At 42.2% G+C, this 15,800-nt stretch overlaps 1 protein-coding gene across 3 annotated transcripts in view; it reads left to right on the top strand.

Moving 5' to 3' along the window:
• Positions 1-3,746: 3,746 nt before the first annotated feature.
• LOC109873447 (cation channel sperm-associated protein 3) overlaps positions 3,747-15,800 on the top strand; it is a 19,506-nt gene continuing 7,452 nt past the window's right edge. Inside the window, exons 1-6 of one of the 3 annotated variants that reach the window (XM_031808482.1) lie at positions 3,749-4,044; positions 4,285-4,438; positions 4,618-4,857; positions 5,053-5,235; positions 5,778-5,918; positions 6,022-7,016. In XM_031808482.1, coding sequence (XP_031664342.1) covers positions 3,899-4,044; positions 4,285-4,438; positions 4,618-4,857; positions 5,053-5,235; positions 5,778-5,918; positions 6,022-6,180 — 1,023 coding nt within the window. In that variant the 5' untranslated portion in view covers positions 3,749-3,898 and the 3' untranslated portion in view covers positions 6,181-7,016. Of the gene's footprint in view, positions 4,045-4,284; positions 4,439-4,617; positions 4,858-5,052; positions 5,236-5,777; positions 5,919-6,021; positions 7,017-15,800 lie in introns of those variants that run through there. The other 2 variants (XM_031808481.1, XM_031808483.1) reach the window with 2 other exon arrangements.

The raw sequence follows: 15,800 nt of genomic DNA, 5'->3' as shown, positions 1-15,800 counted from the left end.
TGTTTATCATTGCTAGACAGCCGTTTTCATGTTTTCAAAGATTTTCAAGCCAATTTAGTTCACAACTGTAACTAGGCCACTCAGGAACATTCAATGTACTCTTGGTAAGCAACCGCAGTTATATATTTGGCTTTTTGGTTTTTGTAGAATAATAGTGAAGACATCAAAAACTATGAAATAACACATGTGGAATCATGTAGTAGCCCAAAAAAGTGTTAAACAAATCAAAATATATTTTATATTTATGATTCTTCAAAGTAGCCACCCTTTGCCTTGATGACAGCTTTGCACACTCTTGGTATTCTCTAAACCAGTTTCATGAGGTAGTCACCTGGAATGCATTTCAATTAACAAGTGTGCCTTGTTAAAAGTTAATTTGTGGAATTTCTTTCCTTCTTAATGCGTTATGAGCCAATCAGTTTTGTTGTGACAAGGTAGGGGTGGTATATAGAAGATAGCCCTATTTGGTAAAAGACCAAGTCCATATTACTGCAAAAACAGCTTAAATAAGCAAAGAGAAACTACAGTCCATCATTACTTTAAGACATGAAGGTCAGTCAATCCAGAAAATGTCAAGAACTTTTAAGGTTTCTTCAAGTGCAGTCGCAAAAACCATCAAGCACTATGATGAAACTGGCTCTCATGAGGACCGCCACAAGAAAGGAAGACCCAGAGTTATTTCTGCTGCAGAGGATAAGTTCATTAGAGTTACCAGCCTCAGAAATGACAGCCCAAATAAATGCTTCACAGAGTTCAAGTAGCAGACACATCACAACATCAACTGTTCAGAGGAGACTGTGTGAATCAGTCCTTCATGGTCCAATTGCTGCAAAGAAACCGGTGGAAATCTGTCCTTTGTTCTGATGAGTCCAAATTTGAGATTTTTGGTTCAAACCGCCGTGTCTTTGTGAGAAGCAGAGTAGGTGAACGGATGATCTCTGCATGTGTAGTTCCCACCGTGAAGCATGGAGGAGGTGGGATGGTGTGGGGGTGCTTTGCTGGTGACACTGTCGGGATTTATTTAGAATTCAAGGCACACATAACCAGCATGGATACCACAGCACTCTGCAGCGATACGCCATCCCATCTGGTTTGCGCTTAGTGGGACTATCATTTGTTTTCCCAACAGGACAATGACCCAACACACCTCCAGGCTGTTTACGACGCTCATTGCTTTGTTTTTCAGGTGCACCGTAGGGGCACTGTTGTTCTCCGTACTGTCTGTGGCCAGAAGTTTCTTTCCTGGATCAGCTGATGATGATCAACAATATCACTAGACAACTAGTCTACAGCTAGACACCAATATCACTAGACAACTAGCCTACAGCTAGACACCAATATTACTAGACAACTAGTCTACAGCTAGACACCAATATCACTAGACAACTAGTCTACAGCTAGACACCAATATTACTAGACAACTAGTCTACAGCTAGACACCAATATTACTAGACAACTAGTCTACAGCTAGACACCAATATCACTAGACAACTAGCCTACAGCTAGACACCAATATCACTAGACAACTAGCCTACAGCTAGACACCAATATCACTAGACACCAATATCACTAGACAACTAGTCTACAGCTAGACACCAATATCACTAGACACCAATATCACTAGACAACTAGTCTACAGCTAGACACGAATATCACTAGACAACTAGTCTACAGCTAGACACCAATATCACTAGACAACTAGTCTACAGCTAGACACCAATATCACTAGACAACTAGTCTACAGCTAGACACCAATATTACTAGACAACTAGTCTACAGCTAGACACCAATATCACTAGACAACTAGCCTACAGCTAGACACCAATATCACTAGACAACTAGCCTACAGCTAGACACCAATATCACTAGACAACTAGCCTACAGCTAGACACCAATATCACTAGACAACTAGCCTACAGCTAGACACCAATATCACTAGACAACTAGCCTACAGCTAGACACCAATATTACTAGACAACTAGCCTACAGCTAGACACCAATGCACATTCAATCCATCCAACAAGTAGGCTATATGTTAATGACAGTAGGCCTATAAGGTGATTATTTCTGTTAGAAGAGGTTAACGTTAGGGTTGGAAGCATTTGATTTTGCAATGGCATAGGCCTACATTATTTTGGATTTTTGTTCCCATGACAACTTTTTTCACGGTAAAACATATTGCAATGTTACTAGGCATAGCTACACCTTACACGGTGCAGTTCTCCAGAGATCTCCAAGATCCATGATTTGTACAGGGTTTTAAGTTCAATCTTCTAATTGAATTGTTAAATGCTAATAATTACAAATAACACTGTCATAAATGTCATTAATGTATGCAAAGAAAGGTAGTGTTTTATGTCACATGATCTGTGAAGACTCTAATCATTAACTCGTGAATTATGGTGTAAAACATGTTTTGATTCAACTCACGTATTAAAATTGAATGTAGGCTGCCTGTTCTGCGTGTGTTCAGGTGTGTAAAATTGCCTCGGTTGAGAGGCTAGACTACTGGCAGTGGTGTAGGGGACGTTTTCCCACCTTTAAAAAAAAGACAAGAAATAAAAACAAACCGACACAAAAAAAAACTGGATAGGCACAGACCTAAAAACAAAAGTACAGACCTAAAAACAAAAGTACAGACCTAAAAACAAAAGTACTGTAATTTGATAGTTTCCTATAAGGAGCATTCTTTATTTTTACCGCGACCGGCAATCAGAGTTTATCTTGATCTTTTCTTTTTTTTTTACCACTACATCACGTGCTACCGGTCGACCTATTTGATGTTCATTGTAATACGCATTGTAGCCTAGTCTAGTAAATTGACCCGTGCTTTAGGGTGACCATCCCACTTTTCCTCGTACAGTTTCAGCCACATTTCAGGTATCTTGACTTTTCAGGGAACAAAAAAAAAGTTACATTTGTCGGCAAGACACGTCAATTTGTAGGCCTATTTTTTTATTTTACCTTTATTTAAATAGGCAAGTCAGTTAAGAACAAATTCTTATTTTCAATGACGGCCTAGTGTGTTAACTGCCTGTTCAGGAGCAGAACGACCTTGTCAGCTCGGGGGTTTGAACTTGCAACCTTCCGGTTACTAGTCCAACGCTCTAACCGACCTAATCAATATAGACATAATCAATGGCAATCGCTGAATGTCATTAGGCACACCTTTGTGTGTTTTGTAACAGAAGTCTGTTTCCATTCATCAAATGGTTAGAGTATAGGCCTACATGCAGCCTGGGTGCTGGAATTATTTTGGAGTGGACAAACATACACAGGTAGCCTACTTTTTAAAAAGTGACTTGTTTGACAATCAGATGAAAATATAATGACTGGTTGTGTTCCTGCCACATAATATGGTAATTCATTTTTACTGTTTAACTGATGGCTTTATTATTGGGTCTATAAAAAAGATTAGTGCGTGCAACCCCCCCCCCCCCCAAATGCCATGGTGTAATACTGTAATTCGCACTTTGTATGCAAATGTAAGTAGATTAGCTTGAAAACAAAGGTTGGACATCTTCGAAGCAGTCTCCAGTTTCTTATTAGACCTCAAGGGTGTCACCTTGTTGAAGTCCAAAAGCGGAAGTTGTGTCACAGGCTCACTTTCCATTTCTCCTGAAAACCGGAACATCCGGTTGTTGGGAACTCCTAAGAGGCTAATAGGCTATAGATGTTGCTATCCAACGGAACGCTGCGATTGGTTGCCCAAAACAATTAGGCGGGGCTTAGCGAAGTGTCAATTGTGATGTGTAAACAATCACGTATTTAAAAAAAATGATTTATACGTTCCATTTCATTGTGAGGTCATTGTTGTTGAGTACTACCTGGTTATTTTCCCTTTTCCAAGGAGTTCGACGAGAGTCGATGCTTTTACCCCAGGAGTTTGGTACTGAAGATGGAGCAAAATGCAGACGTCAAAGAAAGTGGAAGCGGATATTTTCGATTCATCATTCAAAAGGGAGCAAGTCAGATAGCGCTCCGAAGATTCTCTGACTGGGACGCTGTTGGGAGAGCAGCAGCAACAGCGGCGGGTTTGAATGTGTAGGCTAAAGAAAAATAACTTTTTTTTTTTGTTCCATTTAAACGTTAGATGTCATAACTCTTTATCGGACACACACTTGTCTGACTCTGAGGCATGTTTACCCGTCAATGCAGCTGGCTCACTTAAAACATGTTTTTTAATTTTTTTGCAGATGTTTCTGACTAATTCATTTTGAAATGTGGGGTTGTTATTAGCTAGGCTACTGTGATTTTTTTGTTTTAATATATTGTTTTATTCAGGAGGAAAGATACCGAATTCTACGATTACATTGCCAACATTACTGAAAAAACACTGTTCGATGGTATGATTATGGTCACGATTATCCTCAACGCTCTGTTCATGGCTTTGGAGACGGACTATGATATGAAATACAAACTTTTTGGATTCTTTGCGGTGGGTAATTTGCTGATTGCAATTAGTAAAATTGCGAACACTGACATAGAAGCATACACAATTACGTTTAGGGAAAATGTAACAGTTCCATAAGCTTAAGCTTTGTAGCAGTTGTTTGTATGCAAATATGTCCTCTACTCAAATCCAGTCCTCCCTTCACTCTTATTTTCATCAAACAGATTGCAGACGAATTCTTCATGGCCATTTACACCATGGAGTTCTTGATGAAGGTGTACGTTAACCCAGGGGTTTACTGGAAAAATGGCTACAATGTTTTCGATGCTATTATTTTGGTCATTTCATTCGTTCCCATGTTCGCTGATGGAGGGGACTCCAGTGCAATGGGGACCATGCGCATCGTCCGCGCTTTTCGCTCTTTGCGCGTGCTGAAGACTGTGTCGTTCATTCGGGGCCTGCAGGTGAGAATGACGCAATTAGTGCTACAATACTAGGCCATACACATGTGTCTGTTACGTTGGTCTTTGGATACCTTTTTAGAGTTTGACCGTGGAAAATAAATGTTAATCAGTTATTTCTTGGGGTCACTCCGGTGTCAGGTTTGTTGAGATTTTTTGTGTTCTCTCTCTTTTGTTGTGTTTTTGGTTGATTGACAGGCCTTGGTTGTAGCTCTATTCAAGACCATGAAGAGTGTGGTATATGTCCTGGGCCTGATGTTTCTCCTGATGTTCATCTTTGCCATCATTGGATATTACTACTTTGGAGACCCTAACACTGGAGACCCTGAGAACTGGGGAGACCTGGGCTGTGCGCTCTTCACACTTTTCAGTTTAGTGACAGTGAGTATGAATTAGAATAGCCTACCTATCCTGGTGGAAATCTTGCTTATGGCACCCCCCCCGGGTGGTGTTTCATGAGCTTGGGTCCCAGGAAAACAGTGAATTTCTCATTTGGGTCCCAGGCTGTAAAAGAGTCCCCTGCTGTAGACTGCCAGTTCAGTCTGGCGTAGGCCGAACCAAATGTCCTCTGTCTGTCCACCGGTAGACCTAAACATTTTACATTTGTTTTTTGACACTCGTATTCTCACGTCAGTGCCATTTAGTTGTGCTGCCATGTATGAAATATGTCAACGTTATGTTCCTACAACATTATCTTTCATCTCAATATCCCAACATGCTGTCTGTTTAGTGCACATGTTGAGGAAACATGCATCATTAACATCTAGGGTTACAAAACTCTGGTAATTTCTCCCAAATTCCCAGGTTTTAAATTTTCCCTTTTGATTCCAAGAATCATCCTGTGATTTCTGGAAAACTTGGGCATTTTGGGAAAAATACTGGACATTTTTCAACTCTTATTCCATTGTTTCTGCCCTCCTCAGGTGGATGGTTGGACTGATCTGCAGCAGAACCTTGACGACCTGGGGATGAACTCCAGCCGCATCTTCACCATCGTCTTCATCCTCATCGGCTACTTCATCTTCTTCAACATGTTCATCGGCGTGGTCATCATGGAGATCCAGGTACTGTACTGGACTACCACCGTTGTTGTTACTACTACTACTGAGGTTGAACCCCTCTGCCCCCTGTCCTCCAGGTTGAACCCCTCTGCCCCCTGTCCTCCAGGTTGACCCCCGTCCCCCGTCCCCGTCCTCCAGGTTGGACCCCCCCCCCCTGTCCTCCAGGTTGGACCCCCCCCTGTCCTCCAGGTTGAACCCCCCCTGTCCTCATGGGAGTCCCAAATGGCATCGCACCCTATTCCCATACATAGTGTACGCTGCCTAGTCTAAAGTAGTGCCCTGTATTGGGAATAGGGTCCCATTTTCTATGCATCCTGTCTTCCTGGGCCCACGCCAGCTCAGCTCAGTGCTGTGCTGTCTCTGTGGGGTTTAGTCAGATGTGATGTCCAGACGGCAGCTCTCAGGCAGGGCTACATGTGACCCTTCGTATAATTATTTACAGCTGACGCCCTGGAGAAAGCAAGCGACCAGGCCACCTCTTTAAAATCAAATCAAAAGTTTACACAGTTTAGCAGATGTTATAGCGGGGTCAGCGAAATGCTTATGTTACTAGCTCCTTAACAATGGAGTAAAATGTCAAAGTACACAAATAATCACAAAAAAAATAATATACGAAATCATGAAATGTCGGGACGAATCCAAGTAGCCCTTTCCTGCAGTCAAGTGACCTAGTGGCTTCATGGGTGGGATGTTATTAATATACTTCATAATTATTAAACACATGTTTTTTAAACAGCCTGAAAATCCAGTGTTTCTATGTCAAATGGTTTTGTTATATTTCAGTCATCTGTGATCTGTATATAAAATGTAATATTGGGATACAAACTCAAATGTAATACATTTCCACTCTATATCTGACATGGTACAGGTGTCTATATTTTTGTTAAGCCCATAACCGTGTATGAGGTGCATATACATTTAGTTTCAAAGTAGATTTGTTTAAGACGATCAAGCAACACTCTGTATGACTCTGATGAGCCCAGTACAGTAAAAGGTTAACAACCCAAATAGCACTGTAACAGTAATCCAAATGCAACCAATGTACAGTATCTACACTGGGTGAATTTACAGAAGATATACAGTGGGGCAAAAAAGTATTTAGTCAGCCACCAATTGTGCAAGTTCTCCCACTTAAAAAGATGAGGCCTGTAATTTTCATCATAGGTACACTTCTAGCTTCTACACTGCTATCTAGCTTCTTAGTTTGAAACCAGCAACGCATTTGTCATCAGTTTCTGGGACTGCTTGTCTCTTTCCAGTGATCCTGCCGACCCAAGGACTGGTCTGGGGAGCTATTTGGAGTCGCAGCTAGCCTAGCTGCTAGCTAGCTGCATATCAAGCTAGCTGGGTTTTCTTGAACACAGCCCGTGATGTGGTTAACAATTGTGGCTGGGGCTGTGGATTGTTCCGGGTTTGTGGCTGTCTAGATCCCTGCTGTTTTGTTGTTTTCAATCTTCTCCATGACCTTCCCTGTCTGGAACTGCAAGGCGTAACAGGGTAACCAACGTTGCTAGCTACCGTGACAAAGACCAGCGCCGGCGGGAGTACCGTTGAGGACAGTGTCAGTGGTGTATCTCTATCACACGTAAAGGATCTTTTAAACGAACAAAAATAGACCAACAAGCAGTTGTTACAACAACGAGAAAATAGCTTCAAGTGTTTTGTCCAAATACTCGTGGATTCTACTAATCAAAGAATGGACGACCTGACAAGAGAGGCCCCGAACCTGAAGAACAGTTTGCAGTTCTCCCATGGTCAGCTCAATGAGTTAAAACAGAAGAGCAAGATGACAGCAGTCTGTAAGTCATTGAGAGAGGACATCAGTTCTGTGTCTGAATCCATGATAACAATGACGATTGTCCCTCGATTTATCCCTCGATTTATCCAAGGCGGAACAACATGGTTGTGGACGGAATTGCAGAATCTCCACATGCGACCTGGACGGAGTCTGAGGACAAAGTGAGAGAAATGATCTCTGAGAAATTGTAGATGGACCACAGGAAGATTGAGGTGGATCTAGCCCACAGGACTGGAAAACCCACCACCGGCCCAGGTGACAGGCCCAGGTGACAGGCCCAGGTGACAGGCCCAGGTGACAGGCCCAGGTCGATAGTGGTCAAGTTCCTGAGGTTCAAGGACAAGGTAGCTGTTCTGGAAAGAGCCAAGAACTTGAGAGGAACGTATATCTTCCTCAATGAGGACTATCCTGAAGCTGTGCGCCAGAAGAGGAAAGAACTGATCCCAGATATGAAAGCTGCCAGAGCGTGTGGGGACATTGCTTACATCTGCTATGACAGGCTCATTGTTCACCCTCCCTCCCAGAAGCCTGGAAGGGATGAGAGAGCCAAGCCTTTGGATTCATAGTTTTAACCCCACAGCACCCCCCCCCCACACACACACACACCAACTGATTAATTGACTGCTGAATGTATATATTTTTCTCTTGCTTTGCTTGCTCTTTTCAGTATTATGTCTATCTCTGATAAGCTACTCAGGAAAGGGCTGAAAATGCCCATATTAATATATGTAGCCTTAGAAATAAGGTTCATGAAATCAATAACATGCTAACATCAGATAACATTAATATATTAGCCATTTCTGAGACTCACTTAAATAATTCATTTGATACAGCAGTTGCAATACAAGGATATAACATCTATAGAAGAGACAGAAATGCTTATGGGAGAGGTGTTGCTGTATATATTCAGAGCCATAATCCCTGTAATACTTAGAGAAGATCTTATGTCCAGTGTTGTTGAAGTGTTGTGGTTGCAGGTTCACTTGGTGCATCTAAAGCCTTTTTCTTTTTTGTTGCTATAGGCCACCAAGTGTTAACAATCAGTATGTAAATAATATATCTGAAATGCTTGATAGTGTATGATGTTAACAGAAAGGTCTACTTTCTTGGGGACCTGAATATTGACTGGTTTTCATCAAGCTGTCCGCTCAAGATGAAGCGTTTTACTGTAGCCAGTGCCGGTAGTCTGGTGCCTGTAATCTGGTTATTAATCAACCTACCAGGGTGTTTTTACAAACACTACAGGAACAAGATCATCCACATGTATCGATCACATTTCTACTAATACTGCAGAACTTTGTTTTAAAGCTGTATCCGTACCCATTGGATGCAGTGATCACAATATAGTGGCTATATGCAGGAAAGACAAAGTTCCAACAGCTGGGCCTAAAATAGTGTATAAGAGCTCATACAAAAGATTTGGCTGTGACTCTTATGTGGATGATGTTAAATATATTTCTTGGTCTGATGTGATTTTAATGAGGAGCATCCAGATGCTGCACTTGATTAATTTATGAAATTGCTTCTTCCAATTATTGATAAACATGCACTTGTTAGAACTGTTAAGGCTCTGTGGATTTATGAGGAATTGAAAAACTGTATTGGTTGAAAGAGATGGAGCAAACTGAGTGGCTAGTAAGTCTGTCTGCACATCTGACTTACTGCAAACTGAGAAATGATGTGACTAAGAAGAAGAAACTGTATTATGAATCCAAGATCAATGATATAAAGAACAATGGAATAAACAGTTGGAGTATTTTAAATGAAACTATGGGCAGAAAGACATTCAACTCCATTTTTCATTGAATCAGATGGCGTATTCATCACAAAACCATTTGATGTTGCCAATTATTTTAATTATTTATTTCAAAGTGGGCAAACTTGGGCAGGAAATGCCAACAACAAACAGAGAGCAATTATATTAATGCATAAAATGAAACAAATAATGAAAGAAAAGCAGTGCAAGTTCGAATTTTGTGAAGTTAGTGTGGGAGAGGTGGAAAAATGGTTAATGATCAATAATGACAAATCTCCTGGCATTGACAACTTAGATGGAAAGCTATTGAGAAGGGTAGCTGATATAGGAGTGGCTATCTGTCATATCTTTAATCTGAGCCTAGAGGCAAGTCTTTGTCCTCAGGCCTGCAGGTAAGCCAAAGTAATTCTGCAACCCAAGAGTGGTAAAGTAGGATATGCACTGCAGTACTTAATGCAGCTGGTGGCCACACCAGATACTGACTGCTAATTTAGATTTTGACCCCCCAGGGACACATTATTCAATTTCTGTTAGTCACACGTCTGTGGAACTTGTTCAGTTTATGTCTCAGTTGTTGAATCTTATGTCCATGCAAATATTTACACATGTTAAGTTTGCTGAAAATAAACGCAGTTGACAGTGAGAGGATGTTTCTTTTTCATTGCTGAGTTTATAAGCTTGCTGCCAGCTCTTAGCAAACTGTTGGATTTTTTTTGTGTGTTTGACCAAATACAATGCTATTTCTCTGTAAACAAATTAACAACAGACTTTCAGCATGCTTTTAGAGAAGGCCACTCAACATGTACTGCACTGACACAAATGACTGATGATTGGTTGAAAGAACTGGATAATAAGAAGATTGTGGACGCTGTACTGTTAGATTTCAGTGCAGTCCTTTGAATTGTAATTTCAACCTCCGCTCCGAATCCACCATATGGCAATCTATCTAATAGAACTGAGGGCTTTCTTTTTAATGGAAGCTTCTCTCATGTCAAACATGTGAAGTGTGGAGTAACACACAGCAGCTCTCGAGGCCCTCTCTACTCTTTTCTATTTTTACCAATGACCTGCCGCTGGCATTAAACAAACCACGTGTGTCCATGTACGCTGATGATTCAACCGTATACGCATCAGCAACCACAGCTAATGAAGTCACTGAAACCCTTAACAGAGTTGCAGTTTTGGAATGGGGTGGCCAGTAATACACTGGTCCTGAGCATCTCTAAACGCTAAGCGTTTTGTATTTTTGGTACAAATCATTCCTTAAGTTCTAGACCTCAGCTGAATCTGGTAATGAATGGTGTGGCTGTTGAACAAGTTGAGGAGACTAAATTACTTGGCGTTACCTTAGATTGTAAACTGTCATGGTCAAAACATATAGACTCAATGGTTGTAAAGATGGGGAGAGGTCTATCTGTAATAAAGAGATGCTCTGCTGTTTTTGAGACCACACTCCAAAAAGCAAGTTCTGCAGGCTCTAGTTTTGTCTAATCTTGATTATTGTCCAGTCGTGTGGTCAAGTGCTGCAAGGAAATACCTAGTTAAGCTGCAGCTGGCCCAGAACAGAGCGACACGTTTTGCTCTTCATTGTAATCAGAGGGCTGATACATAGTATTTATATGTCAGTCTCTCTTGGCTAAGAGTTGAGGAGAGACTGACTGCATCACTTCTTTTTGTAAGAAACATTGTTGGAAATCCCAAATTGTTTGCGTAGTCAACTTACACAGCTCTGACACACTTATCCCACCAGACATGCCACCAGGGGTCTTTTCGCAGTCCCCAAATCCAGAACAAATTCAAGAAAGCGTTCCATATTATATAGAGCCCTTATTGCATGGAACTTCCTTCCATCTCATATTGCTCAAATAAATAGCAAACCTGGTTTCAAATAACGGATAAAGCAACAGGTCTCGGCACTCCTCTATTTCACCTAGATAGTTTGTGTGTCTGCACTGATATGTGGGCTACGTGTGCCTTTAAACAAAATGCATGTAGTTCTGTCCTTGAGCTGGTCTTGTCTAATGATGTTCTGTATTACGTTTCATGTTCTGTGTTCTTGTCTAATGATGTTCTGTATTACGTTTCATGTTCTGTGTTCTTGTCTAATGATGTTCTGTATTACGTTTCATGTTCTGTGTTCTTGTCTAATGATGTTCTGTATTACGTTTCATGTTCTGTGTTCTTGTCTAATGATGTTCTGTATTACGTTTTGTGTTGAACTCCAGGAAGAGAAGCTGCTGCTTTTGCAACTGCTAAATGGGGATCCTTATACAATACCAAACAATAAATCAAAAATACCAAGCCGATGTATGTGAATGGTGTGTATGCACAGTATGTGAATAGAAAATGTGTTTACTGCAGTAGTTCTATAGGATGAACCATGACTAGAAAACAGTATATATGCATACAGTATAAAGTGGGTAAAACGGTATGTAAAATTAAATAGAAAATGCTGAACACTGTTGTAGCCTAGTGGTTAGAGCATTGGGCAAGTAACCGAATGGTTGCTGGTTTGAATCGCAGAGCTGACAAGATAAATCTGTCATTAACAAGTCAGATGACCCACTGTTCCCCGGGCACCAAAGATATTGATGTCGATTATGGCAGCCCCCCCCCCCCGCACCTCTCTGATTCAGAGGGGTTGGGTTAAATGTGGAAGACACATTTCTTTTGAATGCATTCAGTTGCATTCATGCTCCCAGGTGATTTATTTTTAATTTTTGTATTGTTACAATGTATCCAACCTTAGGTCTTCATGCATCCATATCCCAGGTAAGGGTGGATGGTCCTATATACAGTGGGGCAAAAAAGTATTTAGTCAGCCACCAATTGTGCAAGTTCTCCCACTTAAAAAGATGAGGCCTGTAATTTTCATCATAGGTACACTTCAGCTATGACAGACAAAATGAGAAAAAAAATCCAGAAAATCACATCACACAGTAACACACTACGCCGCCAGGGACTCAAATCCTGCAGTGCCAGACGTGTCCCCCTGCTTAAGCCAGTACATGTCCAGGCCCGTCTGAAGTTTGCTAGAGAGCATTTGGATGATCCAGAAGAAGATTGGGAGAATGTCAGATGAAACCAAAATATAACTTTTTGGTAAAAACTCAACTTGTTGTGTTTGGAGGACAAAGAATGCTGAGTTTCATCCAAAGAACACCATACCTACTGTGAAGCATGGGGGTGGAAACATCATGCTTTGGGGCTGTTTTTCTGCAAAGGGACTAGGATGACTGATCCGTGTAAAGGAAAGAATGAATGGGGCCATGTATCGTGAGATTTTGAGTGAAAACCTCCTTCCATCAGCAAGGGCATTGAAGATGAAACGTGGCTGGGTCTTTTCAGCATGACAATGATCCCAAACACACCGCCCGGGCAACGAAGGAGTGGCTTCGTAAGAAGCATTTCAAGGTCCTGGAGTGGCCTAGCCAGTCTCCAGATCTCAACCCCATAGAAAATCTTTGGAGGGAGTTGAAAGTCTGTGTTGCCCAGCAACAGCCCCAAAACATCAGTGCTCTAGAGGAGATCTGCATGGAGGAATGGGCCAAAATACCAGCAACAGTGTGTGAAAACCTTGTGAAGACTTAGAAAACATTTGACCTCTGTCATTGCCAACAAAGGGTATATAACAAAGTATTGAGAAAAGTATTTGGTCAATAACAAAAGTTTATTTTCCACCATAATTTGCAAATAAATTCATAAAAAATCCTACAATGTGATTTTCTGGATTTTTTTTCTCATTTTGTCTGTCATAGTTGAAGTGTACCTATGATGAAAATTACAGGCCTCTCTCATCTTTTTATGTGGGAGAACTTGCACAATTGGTGGCTGACTAAATACTTTTTTGCCCCACTGTATAGGGGCAGTACTCAGTGAACAGTATATAAACCTTGTTAAAGTGACCAGTGTTTAATTACTTTTATGTACATTGGGCAGCAGTCTCTAAGTTGCAGGATAGATTATTGGCTGGTATCTGACTAGTGACAATGTCTAAGGTTCAGGAAAGGATACTGGGCGGAGGCCAGCTAGTGATGACTGTTTAACAATCTGATGACCTGGAGATAAACAGATTCTATCAGTCTGGTCCCAGCTTGGATGCACCTGTACTGTCTCCACCTTCTAGATGGTAGCGGTGTGAACAGGCCATGGCTCGGGTGGCTGAGGTCCTTAATGACCTTCTAGATGGTAGCGGTGTGAACAGGCCATGGCTCGAGTGGCTGAGGTCCTTAATGACCTTCTAGATGGTAGTGGTGTGAACAGGCCGTGGCTCGGGTGGCTGAGGTCCTTGATGATCTTCTTGACCTTCCTGTGACACTGGGTGCTGTAGATGTCCTGAATGGCAGGCAGTGTGCACTGGATGATGTGTTGGGCTGACCGCACCACCCTCTGGAGAGCCCTGTGGTGCAGTTGTTGTACCAGGCGGTGGTACAGCCCGACAGGATGGTGCATCTGTAGAAGTTTGTGAGGTTCTTAGGGGCCAAGCCAAATTTTTTCAGCCTCTTGAGGTTGAAGAGGTGCTGTTGCGCCTTGTCGTCTGAGGGAGAGGTTATTTTCCCGGAATCTCATCGTTGTTGGTAATCCAGCCAGCTGGTCTGTACATGCTCTGAGGATGCGAATTGGGATGCCTTCTGGGTTGGCAGACTTGCGAGGGGTTAACAAGCTTGAATGTCTTACGTCAACCACGGAGATCGGGAGCACACATTCCTCGTGAGCGATGGGGGGCACACGTCGGTGGCTTTGTGTTGTTTTCCTCGAAAGTGGGAGAAGGTGTTAAGCTTGTCCAGGAGAGCGGCGTCAGTGTCTGCGACTTGGCTTGCTATCTCTTTATAATCTATGATATTCTGGAGGCACATGGGTCTCGTGTCTGAGCTGTTGAATTGCGACTCAAATCATCTCTGTACTGTTGTTGTTTTGCCTCTTTGATTGCCTTACGGAGGTCATAGCTGGTCTGTTTGTCCATGTTCTCAGTCACCTTGCGTGTTTTAAATGTGGTTTAAGTTTTGTGCAAATGCTGCCATCTATCCACGGGTTTTTGGTTTGGATAAGTTCTAACCATCAGAGGGAACAACATCCTCTATGCACTTCCTGATGAACCCGAGTCCTACTATACTATTCTCAGAGGCGACCCGGGAACATTTTCCCAGTCCGCGTGATCAAAACTGTCTTGCAGCATAGATTCTGATTGGTCAGATCAGCGTTGAACAGTCCTTACCACTGGTGCTTCCTGCTTAAGTTTCTGCCTATAGGAGGGGAGAGGAGCAAGATGGAGCCGTGATCTGATTTGCCAGAGGGAGTGCGGGGGAGGGCCTTGTAGCCATCCCGGAGGAGAGCGTAACAATTGTCAAGCATACGCTCTCCACGTGTAGGACAGGAGATGTGTTGATAGAATTTCAGGAGGAAATTTGGAAAGTCCCCAGCTACAATCAATGCGGCCTCGGGATATAACTTGTTCACATAGCACTGCGTGAGTGAGTGAGTACCTTCTTTTATTGCTGCTGGTTGCATCTCAAACAGCCCCCTATTCCCTTTATACTGCACTACTTTTCAACCAGGGCCTATATATATATATATATATATATATATATCACACACACACATCCAGGCTGTATCACAACCGGCTGTGATTGGGAGACCTATAGGGCGGCGCACAATTGGCCCAGTGTCGTCTGGGTTTGGCCGGTGTTAGGCCGTCATTGTAAATAAGAATTTGTTCTGAACTGACTTTCCTTGTTAAATAAAAAAACACAGTGCTTTAGGAAAATATGTAGACCCCTCGATATTTCCACATCTTATGTTACAGCCTTGTTCTAAAATGGATTAAATAGCCCCCCCCCCCCCCCCCCTTCATCAATCTACACACAATACCCCAAAATGACAAAGCTAAAACAGGTTTTCAGACATTTTTGCAAATGTATTCAAAATATTTACGTAAGTATTCATACCCTTTGCTCAGTACTTTGTTGAAGCACCTTTGGCAGCGATTACAGCCTCGAGTCTTGGGTATGATGCTACAAGCTTGGCGCCCCTGTATTTAGGGAGTTTCTCCCATTCTTCTCTGAAGATCCTCTCAAGCTTTGTCAGGTTGGATGGGGAGTGTCGCTGCACAGCTGTTTTCAGGTCTCCAGAGATGCTCCATCGGGTTCAAGTCAGGGCTCTGGCTGGGCCACTCAAGGAAATTCATAGTCTTGTCCCGAAGCCACTCCTGTGTTGTCTCTGCTGCGTGCTTATAGTCATTGTCCTGTTGGAAGGTGACCCTTCGCCCCAGTCTGAGGTCTGGAGCAGGCTTTCATCAAGGATCTCTCTGTACTTTGCTCATCTTTCCCTTAAT

This window comes from Oncorhynchus kisutch, linkage group LG28, assembly GCF_002021735.2.
Source record: "Oncorhynchus kisutch isolate 150728-3 linkage group LG28, Okis_V2, whole genome shotgun sequence".
NCBI classification, from domain to species: Eukaryota; Metazoa; Chordata; class Actinopteri; order Salmoniformes; family Salmonidae; genus Oncorhynchus; species Oncorhynchus kisutch.
Note: the sequence above shows the minus strand (reverse complement) of the source record. Positions and strands in the feature narration are given on the sequence as shown.